The following is a 23,025-nucleotide window of genomic DNA, read 5'->3' on the forward strand; positions in this document are numbered from 1 at the left end:
CCTTCCCTGAACTAGCGGTGGGCTTCATTCTGAAACACATGGGAGAGTGGACTGGGCCGGCATAGTCCATGACCATGTTTGATCCGTAAAGATAAGTGGACATCCATGGTGTGATGGTAGACGACCCCCCAATGTAGTATTTTATAGATACACGTGTGTGTATACAGTTGTGTGTATATGTGTGTGTGTGTGTGTGTGTGTGTGTGTGTGTGTGTGTAGAGAGAGAGAGAGAAATATCCTTCCAATCTGAACATTGCCTAAACTTTTGCCATTGAAGACATAGCTCTTTGTTGTCTGACTGTCTTCTATAAAAATAAACAGAGCCCTGCCTGGGCAGGTACACACTCGAGGCTCTCAATATTGACGTCTTGGTATAGAGTAAGTGAATCAGATGCTCTCTGGGTAGTTTAACTCTGACTCTCCTTTTCTGTTTCGAGGTTTTCCTGGGAAACAGTAGGAAAGCAAAGCTGTTGCTTTATTCATCTCAGAAATGTACCCCTTCTCTGTGGAGTCCCCGGCCCCAGGCCCTCCCCGCAACCCCAGGCCGCACGGCTCAGCCGTTCATTGCCCTCCTCGTGTGTTGCAGGGACCGGCAGCAATGCCTGCTACATGGAAGAAATGAAGAACGTCGAGATGCTGGAGGGGAATGATGGGCGCATGTGCATCAACATGGAGTGGGGTGCCTTTGGGGACAACGGGTGTCTAGATGATATCAGAACAATCTACGACAGACTGGTAGATGAATATTCTCTAAACGCTGGGAAACAAAGGTAACTCTGCTTGGTGGAGGGGGACACGTACGGGAGCCAGGACGGTGAGGGTGGAAGGCTGTGTTCTGCCTATTAAAACAGAAGAAGTTTCTAGTAGGAGTGGAGTCTGGACAGAGGCTCCGATTCCCTCCTGACCTTTGCTTTTGGCTCAAGGAGAGCAGAGAGCCAGGAGGGTGGTACACGTGGGCCAGGTTGATGTCCTGGCCAGGTGCCTCCTCTGCCGGGAGTCTGCCCAGAGGACAGGGTGGCAGCGGCCACACCACTTCCCTCAGTGACCGTGTTCATTCTGGAACATTCTGGTCTTTCCACTGCTCTGTGCTTCTTCGCCATCAGACTAATAGAAACCTTTGGTCAGCAGGTTTTTGTTTTGTTTGGTGGAAGTAAAACGCACTTGACCTGCAGTTGTCAGAGGGCACGGTGAATTAGGATGTGGCCAGTGGGGGCTTCCGTTCGTCGTTCCCCAGCCTCCTGCACCGCCTCACGGCTGGTGGGAGCCCGGGTCCCAGACACCCTGCCTGAGACGGCAGTGTCTGTCCTCCCTGCAGACAGAGCGAGGACTCCTTGTCTCGGGCTCCCAGGACGCAGGTCATCCTCTGCCATCGCCGGGATGGGTTGGTCCAAGCGGTGTCGCCAGGAGCAGGAGGAAGCACTGGGGGGGGATGGCACCTCCCAAATAAGACTTGTTCCCCAGCCACCCTCAAGATTTTTGCCTTTTCTAGAGACACCTGCGCTGTTATTTACTTAATGGTTTTCTTTAAGTCAGCTTCTGTTTTTCACTTAAATTTAACAAGGGAGAAAAAAGGGGAAACCAGTATTACCGTAAATAGATGATAATCATAAAATGACATAGCGAAGATCAGTGTCACTCGATTCCAGCTCCTATTGCCTACCATAGACCCCGTTGGTTGGCAGGGAGGTAGCAGGCGGTGGAGGGGGTTAGAACCCCTTCAGCACTGCGCTCAGCTGGTGTCCTTCACGCTGTGAGAGGGACTGGATGAGGACCGATAATAATAGTGCAATCTCCTGGGTTTTTTCTGTGGCGCGCCTGACATCCCCCGGAGTGTCCAGTGGCTCTTCCCAGCCTGGGGACACTGGGACTTGAGCGTGGTGAGGGCAGGAGTCAGAAGGCCCAGAACAGGTTGCCCTCCGGAGCACGGCAGCCGCCCGAACCCTCCAGCCTGGGTGGCTTCCTCCCCGTGCTGGGGGCTTGACCAGCACTCTGGGCTTTTTCAAAACCTTCCAGAAATCTAATGGGAACTTTGCCCTCCTTGTCGTCTTGTCCCTTTAAGACTCAGACCGGTTGTCTGCTTATTATGCAGATATTTATTGAGCATTTGACTGAGAGCCTAGCGCTGGGCTGTGCAGACCCTGGGCCTCAAAGCTGAGCGGGACACGGGTTCCAGTCTCTCCAGGCTTCTGCTGCCGGGCCAAGAGAGGCAGTGTGCCCGTGGGCCTTGTGACGGGGAAGGGAGGGTATATGGGAGCCTGAGACAGGCGGATAGAACCCGGTCGGGGGGAGAAGGACAGGCCTCTTGGAGGAGAGTTTTGAGCTAAGAGCCGGAGTGGGGTTCTGCTGGCCAAAGGCAGAAGGGAGATGGCCCAGCAGTTAGGTGTGAGGGCTGGTGATTTCGGTTCTGATCCTGGGGAGGGTTGAGGATCCCTTAGCCCTTCCTGGCCTCCCTCTGCCTCTGCTGAGGGGCACAGGGCTGGGTGTGCAGGCTGGTGATGTCCCCGCGGGGCTGCTGGGAGACCAAAGGCTTCACGTAGACACCAGCCCCTGCTCCTGGTTCAGGTTTGAGAAGATGATTAGCGGTATGTACCTGGGTGAGATCGTCCGCAACATCTTGATCGACTTCACCAAGAAGGGGTTCCTCTTCCGAGGGCAGATCTCTGAGACGCTGAAGACCCGGGGCATCTTTCAGACCAAATATCTTTCCCAGATTGAGAGGTGAGTGATGAGGGGCGTCCCCGCAGGTCTGTTAGAGGTCCGTGTGGCCAGGGAGGGTCGTGATGGGCGGGGAGGCACCTCACGGGACGTTGTCATTTGTGAGGACGTTTCTAACCCTCTGGAGTAGTAGGCCCTGAGCAGCTACATACTGAAATCATATAATTTTATTATAAAAGATTTTCCTTTTCTTCATGCTTTATGTTGGAGCATTATGTATATTTGGAAGTCAGGTGTAGAAGTCAGGTGTATGGACTCCATTTCAGGATAAAGGTGCATCACAGATCCTTGTGTTGAAGGGCGCTGAGTCCAGTAGAGCCAAGAGCCACAGGTCTAGTCCCACCTGCGCTCATCTGAAAGGCAGCCTGGGATCGGGCCGTTTGGTCACCCAGGAAGCGTGCCTTCCTCCTGTTTTCCTGTGTGCGGTGATGGCTTCCTCCCTGCCTTTGCCCTCTTCCTTGGTGAGCTGTGAGAGGAGGTGCAGGGTGCTCTGTCAAAGCAAAAGCCGCCTTGTTTTTAGAATGGTCGTAAAAGCTGGGGCGCCTGGCTGGCTCAGCATGCAGCTCCTGATCTCAGGGTTGTGGGTTTGAGCCCCAGGCTGGGTGTAGAGGTTACTTGAAAAAAAAAACAAAACAAAACATCTTAAAAAAGAAATAATAAAAATAAATGTTGATTTGGAGGAAGGAAGCCCCCACGACCCTACTCATGGTAAGTACGGTGGTTTGGGGCTAGTCCCCCAGCGTCGGCTCCCAGGCTGCTCTGCAGGGCCCCGCTTCATCCAGCCTTCTGGCTTTTGTCCACCGCAGTGACCGGTTAGCGCTGCTCCAGGTCCGGGCCATCCTCCAGCAGCTGGGCCTGAACAGCACCTGTGACGACAGTATCCTGGTCAAGACCGTGTGCGGGGTGGTGTCCAAGAGGGCTGCACAGCTGTGTGGTGCGGGCATGGCTGCCGTGGTGGATAAGATCCGCGAGAACAGAGGGCTGGACCACCTCAATGTGACTGTGGGCGTGGATGGAACACTCTACAAGCTTCATCCGCAGTGAGTGGGGCTTCCGCTTGGGTGGGCAGGGCGTCCTGGGCTGCTGAGGTCCCTTGATGGGGGTTATGGGACAGCAGGATGTGAGTCGCAGCAGGAGAATTCCTCACCAGGACCCAGCTGACCCGAAGGCTGTGCGTTTAGGGACTGGGCCTTCTCTGGGACCAGGTGATGAGCTGCTTTGAAGTTTAACTGAGATCCTTGGAGAGGAGTGGCTTCACTTGGTTCAGCTCACACCAGTGGCACAGATGTCCCTCTCCCCACTCCTCCTGGGGCTCCCTTAGGTCAGGCAGAGTCCGAGGGAAGGGTGAATGTGGCCTTACCCATGCGCCTGGGTAGCTGCAGCCCGGCCAGGAGGCTGTGTCTGGTAAGTGGGGACAGGGAGTGAAGGACGGAGGGAGGAGGCCACCTTGTCTTGTTCACCTGCTAAATCAGTTTCTCAAGAGGCTTGCAAGGCAGGAAGGGGGATGGGGAGTGGGCTCCTTATGGTCAAGGGTCTGACACTCTGTGCTGAAGGCGGATCTTTGGCCCCACCTGCCCTTTGATCGACCACATATCCCAAAGCTTAGCCCCTTATGAATAGAGTGACCCTGTTATGTATTGTCTAAACTGGGGCGCTTTTGCCAGTGAAGAGACTGCACTAATAATTACACTGGGACCATCCCTGGTAAACTGGGCCTTAATGTCACTCTCCTTAAAAGCAGCTTCACCCACATCAATGTAGGCATTTGCTGCTTACCTCACGGCTGTGGCTGGGGAGGGAGCCAGCTGCCCTGCTGCATCTGCACCCATCTCCCCACCTCTGTAGCTGTCCTCTCTGTCACCCGGGGCAGCACACTGCCGTGGCTCAGAGCTAGGTTTTGGAGCCATACACGCTTGGCTCTAACGCCCCACCATCACGTGGAAGCTATGCTCAGCCGCCCAGCTGCCGAGCGCCCTCGTCCTCACGGGCTGACGGCCACGGGCAGGCCCGGAAGGTAGCGGAGAAGGCGTGGGGCAGGCCCTCGCTGGGGTGCCACAGCGGGTAGGCCGTGTCACCTCCATCGCCCTGAGCTGCTTCAACCTGGCCCTGTGTCACCGTCAGCACACAGTGTGTGAACCTAGAGTCACCTGTCACTGAGGTTCTCTCTCACCGGGGGCCTACCGCTCTGGGCCTCAGAGGCCAGGTGTTGGGCCGTGGCTGGTGATGGGCTGGGGATCTCAGGGGGCCAGGCCCTGGCACCCTTCTCGGTATCCGGTCCCCCAGACGCCTCGGGCTTGGGGGATGAGTGTGTCTGTGTGTCATTCCTGCCCTGGTCCCGATAAGCCGTCCAGTCACATCTGTTTGGATTCTCAGCTGTTTCTCCCTGCCGAAAACTGGGGTCATAGAATCGGCGGCAGATCCGGTGTCCCCCCCAACCCTTCCTAAGAAGCCCCTCCTGTCTCGCTTGTCCCCTGTCGTTAGGGTCCTGAGGTGTCCTCGCGCGCGCCCAGCGTCTCTTCTCATCTTGTCCACTTACCCTCCTCCTCCGTGTGTTGTTCTTTCTCAGCTTCTCCAGAATCATGTACCAAACCGTGAAGGAACTGTCCCCCAAATGTAACGTGTCCTTCCTCCTGTCCGAAGACGGTAGCGGCAAGGGGGCTGCTCTCATCACGGCAGTGGGCGTCCGGCTCCGGGAAGAGACGAGCAGCTAAGGGTGCCAGCCCCCCGGCCTGCTGCCCCTCTGGCACGTCTCTCTTCGGGCGGCCACCCCCGTGCCTCCCAGCGAGCTGGGCCGGGAGCCGCCGGCGCCAGGGCCCACCTCCGCCGCAGCGGGGAGGGGCCGCAAGCCAACTACTGGCGCGTAACGTAGGGTACAAAATAGAGCGTGTGCTGTTGATAATCTCTCCCCACTCAGGCCCCTCCTCGCCTGCCCTGCCACTCTGCATGATCCGATTTCAACCTGGTCGTCCGCTCCCCACGTGTGAAGTGTAGTGGCGCCCATTTCCAGTTTCTGCATTCGTCCGACAGTTATTTATTGGCCCAAGATGAAAAGTCATGCCATCTGACAGGCCTTAGGGGCCTCCGCAGCCCGTCCTTGGGGACCCACCCCCGTGTGAAATGTATTATCACCAGCAGACACTGCCGGGACTCCTCCTCCCAGGGGCATCTTAGCGGCTTCCTCCCGTCCCAGCCCCCGCTGCTGTCTGGCGTCCCAAGGTTCCCATCGAGACGTGTCCGTGCCACTGAGTCGTGTGTCCGTGGAACTGGTCAGAGCCACGTCGTGACAGTCTTGCCTTCTGTCTGTCTTGGGGGTGGGGGGATGTGGGCAGTTCTGCGGGAAAATGTCTTGTCTCCGTTTGGGTAAAAGGAACGAAACCAACAAACAGTGCCCTCGTTGGAATTCCCCATTGCTTTTGTGAGCCACGTTGTATGACCTAGTAAACTTTGTACCAATTCAAAGACCCCGAGTGATGCTTGCTGGCCGGAGAAGGTGGGAGGCCATGCCCTGGGGATCCTGGGTGGGGGGTGGGGTGGGGTGGGGAGAGTGCTTCAGCCCCCAGCCTTTGTTGAGTAGCATAACTTCTCTGTTCTCTGCAGAGTGTCACCGAGCTAGCCTCTGTCCTTGTTTTCTAGCACCTGCCCGGCCAGTTCCCTGCCGCAGCCCCAGGGTCTCAGCCCCGCACCGCACCGTTAGGAAGGTAAAGCGGTAGAAGGCCTCTGGGCTCCCAGGGATTGTTTGGGTTTAATGAGAGGACAGTGCACATTGGCTGTCCCCACCGCCGTCCCCAAGTAGACCCCGCCCTTCATCACCGTCTGCCAACTCCAAGGGAACAGAGGGTGTAGACCCTGCTCTAACACGGATGACATCTTGCTGCAGCCCCAGGAGCAGGTTGCCTACACGGTCCTCCCCCCCCGCCCCCTGTTAAACGAATCCCTTCTGTAGGAAACCGCTCCCCACCTGACCCTTTATCCCTGCCCCACCTCAACCTTGAGGCTGCTGATTCACCCCATGGCCCGCCAGTGGGTCCCACATCAGCCTGCCTCTCGTGCCCTGTGCGGGTTAAGGCCGGAGCCCCATTATTGGGCACCGTGATCTCTGGGGGGATCGCACCTAGCATCAAACTCTCTTGCTGTGCATTTTTTTAAAAATTTTTTTAAAGATTTTATTTATTTATTTGACAGACCCAGCGAGAGAGGGAACACAAGCAGGGGGAGCGGGAGAGGGAGAAGTCGGCTCCCCGCCGAGCAGGGAGCCCGATGCGGGGCTCGATCCCAGGACCCTGGGATCGTGACCTGGGCCGAAGGCAGACGCCCAACGACTGAGCCACCCAGGCGCTCCTCTTGCTGTGCATTTACAGTGTCACGTGGTTCTTCTGGAGGGGCAAATGGGGTGTGCAGGGCGAGGCGGCAGGCAGGGAGAAGGGTGTCCTTGCGGTGCAGTGGGTCAGGCCTAGAGCTCTCCGGGAGTCGAGATGCTTGGCGTTCCCTGCCCTCCACCTGCCCGCTGCCGGCGTGAGCGTGACCACCGCTGCTCGCGTCCTGCAGGCATCCGCGGAACACAGCCGGCTGGGCCGGGATAAGAGTCTCGCCTGCTGGTTCTTCAGCGCTTGACGCTGGTTTAGAGGCCGCACTTCAGTCTTCCTCCCAGCATCCCTGTGAGGCAGTTTTGTCACTGGGAGAAGAAGAGGCGGAGGGTCAGAAGGACTTGTCTGAGGCAACACAGCCGCGGCTCCTTTTGACTCTTAGCCACGGTGTGCACTGAGCTGGGTCTGAGTTAGATGCCGAAGCAGAGAAGCCCCAGGTCGACTCACAGGTGATGGGCTTTGCAAAGTAAGCAGCTCCCTCCCTGGGTGGTCTTTAGCCTGATAATAAATCAGTACCATGGTTGGGTGCTGTCCCCAGGTGTGTTCTGTTTGGTCTAACGAATATTTATAAAAAGGTGAGCCAAATGGAACAAGGCTGGAAGTCTCACAAATTTGGATTTCTGGCGTGTCATGAAAGATCCGGAAGATCTGGCAATGGTGGGCACCCATTACCTCATGACAACATTTGTCCAGAGCTGGTCAGCTGCTGTCCCCTTTGGCTGCGTACGCCCTCCACTTCCCCCCGTTCCCTGTTACCCCGACGCCGGAAGTCACTGATCAGGGTGTATGCCCCAGGAAGGCATCCCTGCCTGTGACTCCTGGATGAGATGTGTTAACTCACACTGTCTTCTTGGACTCTTGTTGCTGTGAAGCCCCGTCAGAGGGGTGGCTGGGCCCTCTTATTAGAGTTGGCATCCACTTGCAGAGCTCCTGGCCCCATCTTGTTTTTCCACTGATGCACTGAAGCCTGGGGCATGGGTCAAACTTTTAGATCTGGACCTCTCAACTGGCTACTTCTCCAAGGGTGCCAGGCACAAGGCTTCAGGGTTCAGTAGGTACCCCATCTTGGGGACCCCTGGCCTGCCCATTGGTAGCCTGAGAGGGGGCGGTATCCCCAGCCATGAAAGAAGTCTCTTTAGTGTGACACCTGTTGACTCTCCTAGAAAGGGATGGAGAGTGAGTCAGCTCCATCTTATCTTCCTCAGTCGGTGTGACCCACGGGCAGCAACGGAAAGCAAGCCGGAATCCAGAGCGAAACCTAGGAGGTGGAGGGTCACCTTGAGCAGAGGGGTGAGGGGGACAGTCCGGGAACTGCCCCCACCTCCAGGAGCCGATCTCCCCTCCGAAGGAAAGTGATCCTTTTACCCCTAACTGTCTATCATTGTTCACTGTTCCTGAGTGGATTTGAGTTTTGGAAACGCCCAGAAGGAATCTGGAGCTAAATCTAGTGATTGAAGTGGGTGATTAAGCCTAATTAGACCATTTGTTATTACAGACAAAGAAACCAAATACAACTAAAGAAATAACAGATTCTCTTGTTTGGCTTGTTAACTGGCTTCTAAAGGAATGTTCTAGAGGAGTCTTAAGAAGTTTGGGCTTTGGCAGTATTGGACACAATAAGGATGCTCTCCCAAGGGGGGCTGCTCTGAAAGAAGTCATGCACAGAGAACTACTACATTTTGGTATATTTGCTTAAAAAGTAGCTCTCCCCATGGCCGGACTAAAGGTAAATTAGAAGGGGAAGCAGACGGCAGTGGAGGAAATGGGCTGCGAGAAAGGAACACTGGTCTGTCTGAGAGGAGCAGAGATCAAGGGGACCCTGGGTGACAGCCGCTTGTCTGTTCCCAGGAGACACGGGGTGCCATGTTCCAGAAGAGCAGGCCTGACTTTGGTTCCTCACCTTGCAGTTCTACAATATTCCATGGTGTGGCCCAACAAACGCCTCTCCTGTGGGAGCTTCACGGCCTCTGCCCCTTCCGCTCACACTCAGCATGCCCCCCCCCCCCCCCCCCCCCCCCGCCTGCCCTCCAGCGTCCCCATCTCAGTTCCTGACAACTGGCAACTCCGTCCTTCCAGCTGCTCAGGCCTGGAACCTGCGAGTCAGCCTTGACTTCTCACACATGCCACCTCCCCTCCGTCAGGTTCTGTTGGCTCTACCTTAGTAATAGCCCGACTCTGACCACATCTCTCCCCCGTCTGAACCCTCTCCCCACCTCTCACCGTCATCCCTGCAACAGCCTCCCCACCCCCCTGCTTCTCTGCTTGCCCCGCCGCTGTGGTCCAGTGCCGACACACGGCCAGATGGATTCTTTTAAAAGGGAAGTCAGCGTACATGTCTCCCAACTCAGAGCGCCACTGGACTCCTCGTGGCAGAGTCCCAGCCCAAGGCCTTACCTTGACCGCAGGGACCCTTGCCTTGGCTGTTCCCTCTGCTTGGAGCCTTTCCCCACACAGCTGCAGGGCCCATTCAATCATCTTTGCTCAAAAGAATCCTCAATAAGGCCAACCCTGGCCCTGCTATAAAATTGCTCCCCCTGTGTCCACTCCTCCCCCTGGCACTACCGCTCCTCCCATCCCCAGCTCTGGTTTTCCTTTTTTCTGTGGAGCTTACCACCTAATATGCTATGTGATTCATCCGCTCCTTACGCTTGCTTACTGTCTATCTCCCCACTAGAATGGCAGCTCCCCAAGGAAAGAAACCATTGCTTTTGTTCACTGGGGTATCCCAGGGGCTTGGAACAGTGCCAGGTACACGGAGTCCCTTGTGAACAGGTTCTGAATGAATGAAGCCTCCTGCCAGAAGCATCAGTCCTGCTTTAGAGCTAGAGTCACCAACTACTGAAGATTCTGAAGTTATTTCAGAAATGAGTAGAGCCTGGGGACTTGCTCAGACTTTCAGGGACTGTGTCATTGGGTAATGGGAGAGTGACCAATGCACACACATGGAGTGCTGGGGGCCCCTCCCTGATTATGACAGTTCCTGAGTCCAAGTTCTAGAAGCTGCATCAAGAGAAAGGTGTGCTGTGGGGTCAAGGTTACAGGCCTTGGAGATCTATGGTATTCTGGCTCCACTGCTTGTTGTATGAGTTTAGGAGTCTTCCTTTCTGGGGCTCAGTTTCCTCATCTGTAAAATGGGGATAACACCTCCCTTCCTCCTATCATCTACTTCTTACAACTCAGGAGACAATGGAGGATTCTGGCACCCATTAAACACTCGAAAAAAAAAAAAATCACAGTTCTCTCACTTCCTCCTGGCCTGCCCTAGGTGGCTGGGGTATCTGGGCAACAAGGACCCTAATGGCATCATGAGTGGCCTGGACACGTGGGCAGGCGGGTGACAAAAGGCGTGGACACGGAGGCCTACGGCCAACCTTACCCACATGGCTGTCTTGTAGAGACCCGGACTCAGTGTTCACCTCTCATCTTCTCTTACCTGACCCCCCCCTTCAGGGTTTTCTGAGGCCTTCCACCTCTCCAGGTGCCCCAGAGCAAACGCCAGCCCCTCTGGGGGACTCCGATTTGCCAGAAGTACGGGGCTGGGGCAACCAGGTGTGTCTGAGGGAGGAGTGAGAACTCGGTTCCTTCCTCCCTGGCTGTTTCTGCCAAGGTCACTCCTCAGCGGCCCCAGAAATCCCCCCTGGCGGCAGGAAATGCCCTCTGATCTCCCCAGGGAGCAGCCTGCTCCCTCTCCAGTCTTCGCCCTGGGCCCCCCAGCTGAGTGCTTCATACTGCTGAGGTTGGAGTGGTTCACCTGGCTCAAGGAAACGTCTCATTACGGGAAGCTCTTAAAAATGTCGGGACAGAGGAAGTCCCGCCCTCCTTTACCGGCTCCTTCCTTTCTCCCTCTCTGTCCGCCTTGCGGCCTCTCTCTGACTCTCCTCCTCCCTCCTCCTCTCTGTCCCTCCCTTCTCTCTTCTCCTGGTCCCAGATGTAGCCCCTGAAGAGAGAGCAGGAGCAGACGGACGGGGAGAACTGTGGCTTGGGCAACAGGACAAGGTTTTGGGGAGGAGGAGGGGCTCAAGCCAGGCCACGCCTGGAGGCCTGGCTTGAGGACTGTGCTGTGGGCTCAGTGTGAGGACAGCAATCCCATGAGGGGGTGGGAAGCACAGGCTCATGCTGTGCAGGGGAGTCCAGCTGGGGCCAGGCCAAGGGTTCCTGAGGGCTGAGGAGAGGGGGGCTGGGATGGGGGCTCACCTGTGGTTGAGGCAGCAGTAGATGATGGGATTGTACATGGTGGAGCTCATGGCCAGCCAGAAGAGCGCCAGGTACACCTGCTGGATGAACTTGTGGTAGTAGATGTCCTCCTGGAAGCTGCCCAGGATGAAGTAGAGGTGGTAGGGCAGCCAGCAGATGGCAAACGTCACCACCACCAGCACCATGGTCTTCACGAACTGGGTCAGGAGAGGCTCAGGTCACACCTCAGCCTGGAAGCACCACACCCCAATCCTCCAAGGGTGGTGGCAGGGCACCCCTCATGGCAGCCTGGGAAGCCCTCAGTCCCTTGGAGCATAAGCAGCCTTGACTGCTGGGCCCTGCACCTCTGCCCACACTGCTGTTCTTTCTTTCGAGTCCTCACTCCTTGAGGCCCAGCTCGGAGGCCTCCTCATCTAGCAGGTGTCCCGGACCCCTTCCCTCAGAGCGGCTCCCCTCCCTGGAGAGCGGGTGAGCTCCTAACCCCATCCTTGCGGGATCCCCTGTGTTAACTATGGGTTCTCAAGTGCCCCTCTCCCTGGGATGTGTCTGCCATAGCCCTTCTATCCACAGGTAGTGAGACTCTAGTCGGGCATCCAGCCTCTGCCCAGGAGCCAGCTCCCTGACCTTCCCCCCTCAAGCCTGGTCTCTGCAGGCCCTCCTAAACTGGCCCAGTACCCGACGAGGAATGGAGGGCAAGCCAGCGATGGCAAGTGGAGACCAGCTCTTCACGGGGAGGGACACTCAGACAGTGTCCCATATCTGACTACCTCCCTGAATTCTCCTATGAAAAATGCCCAGTGGTAGACCTGAAGCCAAGACCGTGACCTGATACATGATGGGATTAACCATTACCTTCCCTGGACGCCTAACAGGAAGGGGCACGGCAAAGATAAGCTTTGACTAGGAGACAGTGGAGGAGGTCTGAATCATAGAATGCTGCATCAGGACCCTTGGGGGGGCCCTGAGTGGCGGGGAGGAGGGGTGGACACTGGCACTTGGGTTGGAAATTGAAGACAGACTGGGTGCTGCTGGACTCCAGTCCAGTCTCCATGATCTCGGATTGGAGGTCTGCAGTTCCAGCATTTGAGAGTTCTCTTGTGATTCTATACGGGAGCCTCCCGGAGTTCTGTGGGGCTTCTTAAATTCAACACTCCGATTACTCAGAAAGTCTAAGATTTTGAGAGTCAATCATTCTAAGATTCTTGGGGGTATCTGAAATTCTGTGGGGTTTTAGGATTCTCTGATTCTCAAAACATTTTGGGGGAGTTCCTTTAACTTCGCATTTGGCCAAGGGCCAAAGGCAACTCTGTCCTCCTAGGAAGAATGAACTCGGACTCTGGTCAGGGACTTGGGACAAGTGCAAGTTAGGGTGGATCCTGTCCTCAACGGCGCGCCGTCGGGGCGGGCTTCGAGCCCGGAAGGGCGGGGCCCCAGGCCGCCCCCGCCCCCGCCGGGCCCCGCCCCCGGCGCCCACCTTCCTCTTGGCCTGCAGGTGGCGCAGGTTGGCGCCGTGCACCTGGTGCCTGGGAACCTCGCGTCTCCAGAGCGTGAGGCCGATGACGCTGTAGGCGAGGAGCATCACCACGAGAGGCAGCACGTAGATGAGGGCGATCACCACGAGGTGGTACCTGGAGGGAAAGCCAAGGGCCTGGGCACGGGACGGCCCGGGAGCGACTTCGGCATCCGCCAGCCCTCAGTCCCCCTGGCCCCGCGCGCGCCCCTGAGCCAATTCCGGCCGGCCACCCGGGGCCACCTCCCAAGGCCTTGATTTAACTTAAAGAAAAAAAAAAAAAAAAAAGGACAACACTGGCTAGCGTATATGCCCAAAGAGGGCTTCCCCTGCTGCAAAAGGGACACGCGCTTTATCTCTGCGATCCTCCAGGTGATAGACAAACGCTACCAAAAAAGGAAATAAAGAGGAATGAAAAAGTTAACCAAATAACACATTTGTTTAACATTTAAAATGCCATTAAACACAAAGGAGGAAGTAAAGTTACCAGTTCCATTCTCACCAATATTAACAATCAGGATATTTTCTTCCTCAGTCATATGTGTGTGTATCATATATCTCTGTACATATGCATTAGACAGATTATATATATGTATAGTCTACAGCTGCATCTGTCTGTCTGGAGAGGTAGATTTTCAGGAGCTGATCCGGTTCCATCCTGCCCCGACATCCTTATCAGGGAACAGGCCCCTGGCAACAGTACCAACTGTACAAGATATTGATCATCTCTTCCTGCCCATCAGCATTTGGTTGGGAACACGGCTCACATCAGCAGCCTTTCTCTCACACCACCTTTGAGCAAGCGGCCCAGAACACACTGATGGTTACTCATCCAATCCCTGTGGAGGACACCCTGGGCTGTGAGGAGCAGTTTCTTTTCCTTTTGGAAAGATGATGTAAAGGAGATGTGTGCTGCCCATTCTAGTTTCTGAGTGATGCTGCAGCTCTTCTCCGACAGGGCCCAGGTGGGGGCACCTTGGGAATGGGCCCGAGACCCGTGGCCCTTGCACATGACCTTTTTCTAGGAGGGCTGAAGTGTTCCCAAGGCCCCCACCCTCATGACCTGTGGGCCAGCCTTGCTGGGCTCCTTTTCTAGAGGTGCTGCCACCCAGAGGCGGGGGAGCAGGTGGCTCCAGCAAATGTCTTCCTAAAGCCTGTGCTTAGAATTCTGCTTGCTCGCTCTTTGAGCAAGTATGCTAATTACAAAAGGTTTGGGGGGACAGGTGCTCCTAGACCCTGGGATCCTTATCCTAGACCCCTGTGTGGTGCAGGTAAGGGCAGGGGGGAACAGCGAATGCCAGGCCCCTCTCACTTTACCTTCATTGTAAGGTCACAGAGTGTCTGAGCTAGATAGACCTTGAGGGTCAGCAGGGCTACCCGCCTCAGTGTCCGGAGGGGGAAACTGAGGTTCAGAGAGGTGCAGAATTCTGTGACGTATGAAATAGCTCTAGAGATTTAATCAACACTCAGACGATTTCCCTGCTACTGAAGGCCAGCTCTATGAAGTCAGAACTGAGTTTTTGCTCAGGCTCTCACTTCAAAGTGTGACCTCGGGCAAGTCTGACCTCTCCCCCGGTCTCAGTTTCCCCTTTTGTAAAACGAGGAGGTAATCCCTAAGATCCTTCCCAAGTATGAGTGACATCTCGATTTTGCCTCATTCTTTCCTTGGGACATGGTTCAGGATAGGAGTTCACTCTGGGCTAGGTTCCTACGCTGAAGGGAGCTCCAAGGAGCCCTGGGGATCCATCTGGGGTCCACCAAAAACCAGGACTGCCTCCTCTCAGAGCCTGGGCTTTTTAAAAAGTATTTTGATTTTGGAGGGTCTATGTGTATTTTCCTGGACGCGGCATCTGTAATTTCATCGGATGCCTACACACCCAGGATGGGAGCCCGTTGAGTATGCAGCCCCCAATTTAAATCTCAGTTCCTCCACCAAGAACAAGGAACACATTTGCACACACAAACCAGGCTTTCCCCAAATCCTCGCAGAATTCTAGGTAACACCAAAGCATCGCCTTCCTAGCTCACGTCTTGCCCTCCTGTCTTCCCTTGGTGCCTGAATCAGGGTTGGAACTCACCATCCCCACAGAGCCGGTGCGGGGTCCCCAGAGTTATTACTGGTCCCCCTCTCAGGGAGAAAGGCCTGTAGTAAGGTGGAGAAACACTGCCCCCCAGTGGTCAGTCACAAAATAGTCGGCTCTCCACCCCTCCCCGAGCCTTCCCTACATGGACACTGGCTTTGGAGCCGCGAGACCTTCGGAGCAGGGCGCGGTGCAGAGGGAGGGCAGAGACCGTAGGCAGGGCCCGCCCTCAAAACTCATCAGTCTCCGGGACCGGGCTTCTCAGGCTTCTTCCCTAGCACTGAAGGCCACAGCGAGGCCCCCTTCTGGCTGGTGCTCGGGGCAGATGGAGCCGGTGTGGGGGTGGACGTTGGGGGAGGGGTGTTTAAGGAGGCGGGGCCGGGGGCTGTGTTGCCATGGTGACCTGGCAACCCCTGCGCGCAAAGCAGGCACCTCCTCCTGCCTCGGGCAGCTGGGCCTCTGTGGGACGAAATCGGCCCCGTCCAGGTTTGCTCTCATTTGTCTGCGGCTTAAACTACCGCATATGGGTGCCCGTTCTGGGCCAGGCGCGGCGCTAACGGCTCACAGACGGGTCTCACACATGCTCACAGCAACCCCCCCCTCCCCCCCGCCCCGCCAAGTGCTCTAACTAATCCCCACCCGGGAGAGGAGCCAAAGGGACTAGGAAGGGTCCTCCAGCCTGCAGGAGACAGAGCAGGACTCCCTCCCAACTGCTGCCTCCCAAACCTTAACCAATTCTTTACCCTCTGCTAAACGACCAAGCCGCGCATGAGGATCTGGAAGCCAGCACGTAGCAAACCGAGGCCCGGAAAGGAAAAGGACTTACCCAGGGTCGCACAATGGCTGGCCCATGTCTGAGTTCTTTTACCTGGTTCCCCGGCCCACGGCCCCCACTCAGCTTGAGGCAGGCAAAACATCCTAGGCTCTGCCACCTGCCCTTTCTTTCCGCCTCAATACCCTGACCCTCTGTGGCAGGAGCATGTACAGTGCCCTCCCCCAAACACCCCCCCACACACACATTTCCACACACCTGTGTGCACACACACTTCCATGAACATGGCCCGGACTCTCTCTCTCTCTCTCTCACACACACACACACACACACACACACGCACGTAGACATAAATGGGGGCAGCCTGGCTGCACAGTAGCGCCGTATGCATATCCTCATCTAAGGACATACCCATCCTTATCTGAGTCCTGGGGTGGCGCGGAAGTGGGGGGCTCTGAAGCGGCACTGCCCAGATTTAAGCCCTGGCGTTAAATCTGGGGCGTATTACTGTGGGACCTTGGGCGTATTACTTAGTTTCTAGTCTTTGTTCTCCTCATCTGAAAATGGGAATAATAAGACATGCATGCCCCGTAGCGTTAGGAGAATTGAATAGCTTCATGTGTGTAAAGCCTGACTCTTTGGAAGTGCTAAGTGTCCCTTGGTATATACATGGACTCACATAATCCCAAACACCCTCACAGATGCACATGCACACCCACGTGCATATGCACAAGCACGGACATTCTCAGGTGTGTGCACCTGCACACACACATGTGCACACACACTCATGCTCTGCACCCCACAGGCCTTACAAAAGGAGCATCTTGCTGCCGTTGTCCTCAGGCCAGACCACCACACACTTGGTGGCGCCCTGGTCCATGGCGATGGTGGAGTAGAAGCACTGGGGGAAGGCGAGGGCCAGGGCCAGCAGCCAGATGCCGACAATCACCGCTCTGGTGCGGGGGCCCGAGAGCCGCGGCTGGAAGGGGTGGACAATGGCCACGTACCTGTGAGCAGAGGGCTGTGTGAGTGGGGGCACCCTCCCATCAGAGCAACCCCCATCCCCTTCTCCCCCACCCTGTAGCCTCATTTCCCCCAACCCCACCCCTCCACCGCTGCTGGGGACCTGCAGAGAGCCACCTGGGCTGGTGACTCTTCCACGGCCACACAGCACTCTAGCGCCCGAACCCCCAGCGCAGGCCCCACCTCACCGCCTCTGTCTGACATGAGAGAGTGGTGTGGCCACACTGGAAGTCCACTCAGGACCTCTGCCTGAAGCTCAGCCCAGCCGAGCCCCTTGGCCCTTTGCAGGCCTCTCTTCTGCTTAGAGACCTTAGCAGAACCTGACAGTCTCCCGGCCAAAGCCCAAACCAGCACTGCCCCCCGGCTTTCTGCGGTGGTGGAAACGCTTTCTATATGCCCTGTCCTGTCCAGGAGCCACTAACCACACAGGGCTATGAACACTGGAAGCATAGCTAATATGACTGAGGAACTGGATTTTCAATTTTAATTAATTTAAATGTAAATAGGCACATACGGCTCTAGTTACATTATCAGACAGAGCAGGTCCAAACCTTTAAACGCAGCATTCAAGGCCCTCTGCACAGGGCCAACGCACTTTCCAGCCCCCTGTGTCACTGCTTCCTGCACCGTCCCTGGCTCTCTCTGGTCAAGGAACAGCCCTGCCTGTGGGACCCTCTGTGGGGGCATTTCTTTCCCCTCAGACTGGAATTTCTCCCTCCATTCTGGATTCGTTAAAGTCCAAGTGAAAGACCACCTCTCCCAAGAAGTCGGCCAGAAGCAGCTTGTCTCCTCAGCTCCCGCCTCTCTCCGGGGAACCTGCAGGGATTTGGGCTGCTCTTTGGCACCCCTGGTGCCTGGTGGCCGAGTATCCCAGGCAAGGATTGGTCTCTCCATTTCCTGCACCAGCAGACTGAGGCTTAGGAGAGACAGCACGAGCTCTGAACAACATTGTGTAGCTCCCTCTGCCCCCAGGACGCCCAAAGCCACTGTGGGAGTGTCCTGCAGCCTGGTGGGGCTGAGGCCTCATGGGTCAGGGCCCCGACTGACCGGGGACGGAGAGCTGGGGGTAGCCGCCTCCTTCCAAGGTCAAAGGATCCAAAGAGCTCCAACCACCAACGACAGAGGCCCCCTCCTCGGCCCCCATATGGCTTCTACTGTGCTGTACGACCCAGGGCTTTGGTTGCCACCTCGGAAGAGGGAGGGTCTGGGACTAGATTGGGGGCTCTCTCTGGGTCATGGACCTGTTGCTGGCCATCTGGCGAAGCCCCTGGGCCCTCCTCAGAATATGGTTTTTACAGGAATAAATTACGCAAGATTAGAAAGACAACCAGTTATGCTGAAATACAGTTACCAAAATATGAAATAAGGTCCCCTGGGTGGCTCAGGAGGTTAAGTGTCTGACTCTTGGTTTCGGCTCAGGTCATGATCTCAGTGTCGTGAGATCGAGCCTCGTGTGGGGCTCTGTGCTCAGTGCGGAGTCAGCTTCAGATTCTCTCTCCCTCTCCCTCCCGCTCACTCTCTTTCAAATAATTAAAATCTTTATATATATATATATATTGATTTGGGGCATAGCAATACACACACTTATTTATCAACCCGCTAATAAGATCTAGAAGCAGGTCTGGAACCCACGGTAATTTTTAAGTAGTGATGGCTGGCTGTCGGCAATACTCGGAAATTTCTGCATAGCAGAGGTACCTGTGGTTTCTATTGGTGACATCGTCCTGGGCACTGCTGGAGTCCCAGCAAAACGTGATGTGCTGTCTCCATGTGTAATTGTGATTTTTCACCCTCACAGAAGCTCATGACCCCTGGGATTTCTGTGCACAGTTTGTGGTCGCAGGTAACGTGCGTCTGGGCTAGATGATTGTTGACCCCCTCCCTCTTCTCCCCAAGACGCTGACCTTCTCCCATTACTGAGGCTGGGCCCTGGGCCAGCTCCACCCCTCGGCAGCCTGGGCCCCGGCTGAGGGTCTCAGCAGAACAAGAGGAGAGGCCACTTTCTTCAGTGGCCCCCTCCCCACAGATGAGGAAGGTGACTAGCGGGTCAACGTGGGGGCTTGGACTCCCTTGCTGTTCTAGGCGGTGGGGTGGGAAAGAGGAGAGCTTTCCTTCTTACCCCATTAGTGGAGGGGCAGGTCTGGGACTTTGGATTCATACTGATCTGAATTTGAACCCCGGGGGCCCCTGGGTGGCTCAGGCGTTAAGCGTCTGCCTTCGGCTCAGGTCATGATCCTGGGGTCCTGGGTTCGAGCCCCGCATCGGGCTCCCTGCTCCGCGGGAAGCCTGCTTCTCCCTCTCCCACTCCCCTTGCTTGTGTTCCCTCTCTCGCTGTGTCTCTGTCAAATAAATAAATAAAATCTTTAAAAAAAACATTTAAATCTGAATCCTGACTTCGCTACATTCCAACAGTAGAGTCTTGAGCAAACAACCTAAGCCCCTTGAGCTTCTCTTTCCTCTTCTGTAAAGTGGGCCGACAGTCATTCGTGCCCCTCTGGTTGGCACGCTAAGGCAGTGAGATGCTTGAGAAGTGCTTGCAGGCTGTGGGGGATTAGGATTTGAAACACGGTGAGTCCCATGTATTTATTTCCTTTAAATCCACCAGAAGTGGCTTTGGTCCTGGATGACCCCTGGGCCTTCCTCTCCGGGATTGATCCGAACCTTGAGACAAGGCCAGGACAACAGGATGTCCTTGCCCTGCACAGGGGAGTTCCCATCTTGGTGTTTGGGGCACAAGGGGCTGCTGACTCTGTGCACCCTGAGTTTTTCCACAGTGTCTCCGTGAGGACCGCCCTCCTGGGGGCTCTTCACACACACCAGGCACGATCCTGCCATGGGCTTTTGCTGCCTCGGTGCCTGCTCCCTGGAATGTTCTTCCCCAGAGCTAATGGGGTCCACCCTCCTCCTTCCATCTTTGCCGCAAACCCACCGGCAGAAGGGCCGGCCCCACTCCCTGTCTAGCCCTACAGCCTGCCTGGCCCCTTGCCCCTCTCTGTTATCTTCCCACAGCACTCATGACCTCAAAATACAGTGTACCATTTCTTCCTGTGTTTATTATTTCAATTCTCACCAGGGCAAGCGTCTTTATCTGTTTTTCACCCCCATGCCCAGAACAGCATCTGTGCACAGGGGGCATGGAACATCGGAACGAAGAAACGAATGGATGAGTTCTCACTACTGCCACCTCGATCTCTGAGCACCATCCTCTCACCTGGATTGTCACTCGGCAGCCTCCTGCCTGGTCTCCTGGCTCCCACCCCGTCCTCTCAAGTCCATATGCCCCCCACCCCCACCCCTTTAAAGTGGACGTTCCATGAGGCCTGATTTCAAGGACTATTGTTCGCTCTGGTATATATTCCCCAGTGCTTGAAACAGAGGGAACATTCGAATATTTGTTGAGTGAATGAAAAGGAAATGTTGGTGGACTAGCAGAAACATCCAGGGGGACTGAGGTGCTTTTGGTGGGGGGAGGTTGGTGTGGTTGGATGGTGAGGGGCCCGCCCCTTACTGCGAGCAGAGAGGTCTGGGTTCTGGGCCCCTGGCCCTGCCCCTGACTTGCTAGCAATCCTGCTTGTCTCGAGCCTCAGTTGCCCCGGGTATGAAGTCCGAAGTGTCGCCTAGACAAATGGTTTTCGAACTTTTCATTTTTAACCAGTAGAAATACAGTTCTCAAAGGAAATCTTCAGGAAAACTCCATAGAAATACAGCCCAGAGCAGGGAAGCCAGCTGCTAGGTGTTGTTGGGCAACTGAGTGGGGATGGAGACTGGGGGGGAGGGGGACAGTGGGGCTCGTGCCGCCGCAAACCATCCTGACAAGGGGTCTGTGTCTCTGAGGGTCCCAGGCCTGTCCCATCTCCCACACGCACCTGATGTCTTTCTGTGTCCCTTTTCGTTTGCTGTCTGTCTCAACCAGACTCCCTCAGGGTCACACAGTCCCCTTCTGAGTCCAAACTGTGCCCTGTCTGCCCTAACCAGCTTCAAAAGGATGGCAGATGGCTCCACACTGATCCCTCAGCGCCCTGAGAACAGCGTTGGGAAGACAATTGAACCCATTATAATTACAGGCTAACTGCATGCGGTATTAAATTCCTCCCCCCGCCCCGTATCATCTATCTAGGAATAGGAAAACAACAGAAGCAATTTCTTCGTAATAAAAGAAAGAAAAGAAGAAAAGAAAAAAAGATCAACTCCAGAGAAGAACATTCCAGAAGGTCTCCGAACACAGCCGTTCTCTCCCTCCAGCCTTGAACAACCATCTAGTGCCAAGTTCTCCTCCTGTGTAACCTTAACTTGGCCTGCTTTGGTTCCACAGCCCCCCGGTCTTCCAGAGGCCGACTTTTGGATCACAATCCGGCCGGGAGGCAGTTCCCTGAGATCTGCCCTTAACTTGCTGTATGATCGCAGGCACATCACCAGCCCTGTCCGAGCCCCAACACAGTGAACCTGTTTCCCCCGGCTCCCCACGAACCCCCTCTTGCCTGTCAATGGCGATGGCGGTCATGGAGTAGATGCTGACGAACGTGGCCGTGATGGGGAAGAGGTTCTGGAAGTAGCAGAAGGCACGGCCGAAGTACCAGATGTTGTGGCTGGCGTAGACGAAATTGAAGGCGGTGTTGAAGGCGGCCATGCAGAGGTCAGCCAGCGCCAGGTTGACAATGAAGTAGTTGGTGACTGTGCGCATTCTCTGATGGGCCAGGATGATCCAGATGACCGTGGCATTGCCCGTCACGGCCACCAACACCAGGGCCAGGTAGGCAGTGGCCCACAGGGCCAGCTGCCAGCCGGGCATGGAGAAGGCCGTGATGCCCGTGGTGTTGCTCTCAAGGCTGGATGAGATGTTGGCGTCGGTCACAACAGCACGGGCCCCCATGGCCGCCTCCAGGTCTGGGACACCTGGCCTGACTCCTCACTCCTCCGGAGCCCTGGTGCCCTGCCCGGATGTGCTATAGAAGAGAAATCCTCCTGGGTGCGGGAGTATGTGGGGCACAGAGGAGTAGGTGCAAAGCCAGGCACTCAGGGGAGACAGGGGGTCACTCCCAAGTCTCAAGTGAAGATGACGTGGGCTGTGCTGAGCGCTGGGTCCAGAGCCGTTTGCCCTTCAGATTCCTATGTCCTGTCCAGACTTCTCAAATGTCCCATGGAAATCTAGAATCCAAGACCCAGTTTCAGAGCAGGAAACATCCTTGCCAATCATCAGTCAACCACTTTCCTGCAGAAACGAAGAACAGATTCCAAGAGGGGACGTGCCCAGCCCAGGTCACTCAGTAAGTGGGTGACAAGCCAGGATTCAAACCCAGGTGCCTCCCTCCATTCTGGAAACGTTCTGGATCAGATGAACCCACAGCAGCAGCCTTTGGATTCCACGGGTCAACGGCCCAGCGGGCTTCGCTCCAGGCTTTGGGGTGCAGGCTGGGCTGTGGTCTGGGACAGGCTGGCTCACCATTCCGCCAACTGCCAGCCCTTGCTGCTCCCGCAGGCGGGGTGGTGAGGGCTTGGCAGAAGTGCTGCTTGCTCACGAGGTTCAGCTCTATCTCCCGCCCCTCGTCCCACCCCCTGCTTGGATGGCCCAGCCTTGCCTTTCTCGAGAAAAGATTTCAGACTGGGTGCCAGGGCAGGAGAGACCCAGGGGAAAGAGGAGGTGGGGGGGAGGGGGGCTGGCATGGGGCAGAGTCCTGGGGTGTGGGGGTGGTGTTTACACTCGACCAGTGCGGGCCGGGGGCTACATCTAGAAAGTGATCAGGAGCACACGCTTGGGAGCCGGGCTGGGTTTGCGACTGCCTGGGTGACTCCAGGCAAGCCTCTTAAGGTTACTGCACTTTGGCTTTGTCATCTGAACAAAGATAGAACACATCAGGTGCACATCTCATGGCGTGCCTGTGAGTTTTAAATGAGATAATGCACACAGAGTCTAGTTAGCATGGGGGCTGGCACGGAAAAAGCACAACAGCGAGTTGTAGCCCCAGAGGGCGCCCCCTGCACCCCAGATGAGACGGCTCAGGGCTCAGCAAGAGGGAGAAGACAGAACTCAAAGCGCTTCTGGCGAGTTCTCTGGTGATGCTGCTGCTTCTCCCGGGATCTCAGTCTCTCAGGACAAGGATGGGGCTCGCTGCCTCCTCTGTGAACCCCAGAAAGGCCTGAGGGGCTGCTCTGGGTTTGTCCGTAGGCACCTGCTCTTGGTCACCCACTCTGTACCTGTGTGCGTTGGGGGGGGTTACCCTGTGAAGCTGCCGCATGATGCTGTTTCTGAGCCCCCGTGTGTGGCTGCCGTGTGCAAGCGCACACGCCCTGGCGCAGCTATGCACAACTGTGGGAGTGCGGTCCCTGGGGGGGGCAGTCGCGGCAGGGCAGGGTGGCCCCCCATGACAG

General features: G+C 56.1%; 2 protein-coding genes across 5 annotated transcripts in view; one reads left to right on the forward strand and one right to left on the reverse strand.

Annotated features, from left to right (window-relative positions):
- The window catches only part of HK1 (hexokinase 1), a 113,902-nt gene extending 107,728 nt beyond the window's left edge, over positions 1-6,174 (forward strand). For all 3 annotated transcript variants that reach the window (XM_027596273.2, XM_027596271.2, XM_027596272.2), the window contains 4 exons: positions 587-770; positions 2,563-2,718; positions 3,522-3,755; positions 5,282-6,174. In XM_027596273.2, the coding sequence (XP_027452074.1) occupies positions 587-770; positions 2,563-2,718; positions 3,522-3,755; positions 5,282-5,426 (719 nt within the window). In that variant the 3' untranslated portion in view covers positions 5,427-6,174. The remainder of the gene's footprint in view (positions 1-586; positions 771-2,562; positions 2,719-3,521; positions 3,756-5,281) is intronic.
- Positions 6,175-6,253: 79 nt separating this feature from the next.
- Positions 6,254-22,094, reverse strand: TACR2 (tachykinin receptor 2). Of its 2 annotated transcripts, XR_003520336.2 has the most exons (6): positions 21,138-22,094; positions 16,449-16,643; positions 12,748-12,901; positions 11,274-11,470; positions 7,921-8,337; positions 6,254-7,387 (listed from the first exon to the last, which is right to left on the reverse strand). XR_003520336.2 is itself a non-coding variant. In XM_027596274.2 (5 exons), the coding sequence occupies exons 1-5, from the start codon at positions 21,527-21,529 to the stop codon at positions 8,121-8,123; spliced, it is 1,155 nt and encodes a 384-aa protein (XP_027452075.2). In that variant the 5' UTR covers positions 21,530-22,094; the 3' UTR covers positions 6,254-8,120. The 2 variants fall into 2 exon arrangements, 1 of the variants encoding a protein (XP_027452075.2); XM_027596274.2 differs by having other exon boundaries at positions 6,254-8,337.
- Positions 22,095-23,025: the final 931 nt, after the last annotated feature.

This window comes from Zalophus californianus, chromosome 15 (genome assembly GCF_009762305.2).
Source record: "Zalophus californianus isolate mZalCal1 chromosome 15, mZalCal1.pri.v2, whole genome shotgun sequence".
Lineage (NCBI taxonomy): Eukaryota > Metazoa > Chordata > Mammalia > Carnivora > Otariidae > Zalophus > Zalophus californianus.

What these genes read in the sequence shown, in the direction of transcription:
- TACR2 (XM_027596274.2), bottom strand. Translation starts at nt 21,529, where the DNA reads ATGGGGGCCCGTGCTGTTGTGACCGACGCCAACATCTCATCCAGCCTT. An exon ending in ACCTGCAGGCCAAGAGGAAG is followed by an intron (nt 11,471 to 12,747) that starts GTGGGCGCCGGG and finishes CTCCTGACCCAG; the next exon opens with TTCGTGAAGACCATGGTGCT. An exon ending in TACTGCTGCCTCAACCACAG is followed by an intron (nt 8,338 to 11,273) that starts GTGAGCCCCCAT and finishes TCCACCTCCTAG; the next exon opens with GTTTCGCTCTGGATTCCGGC.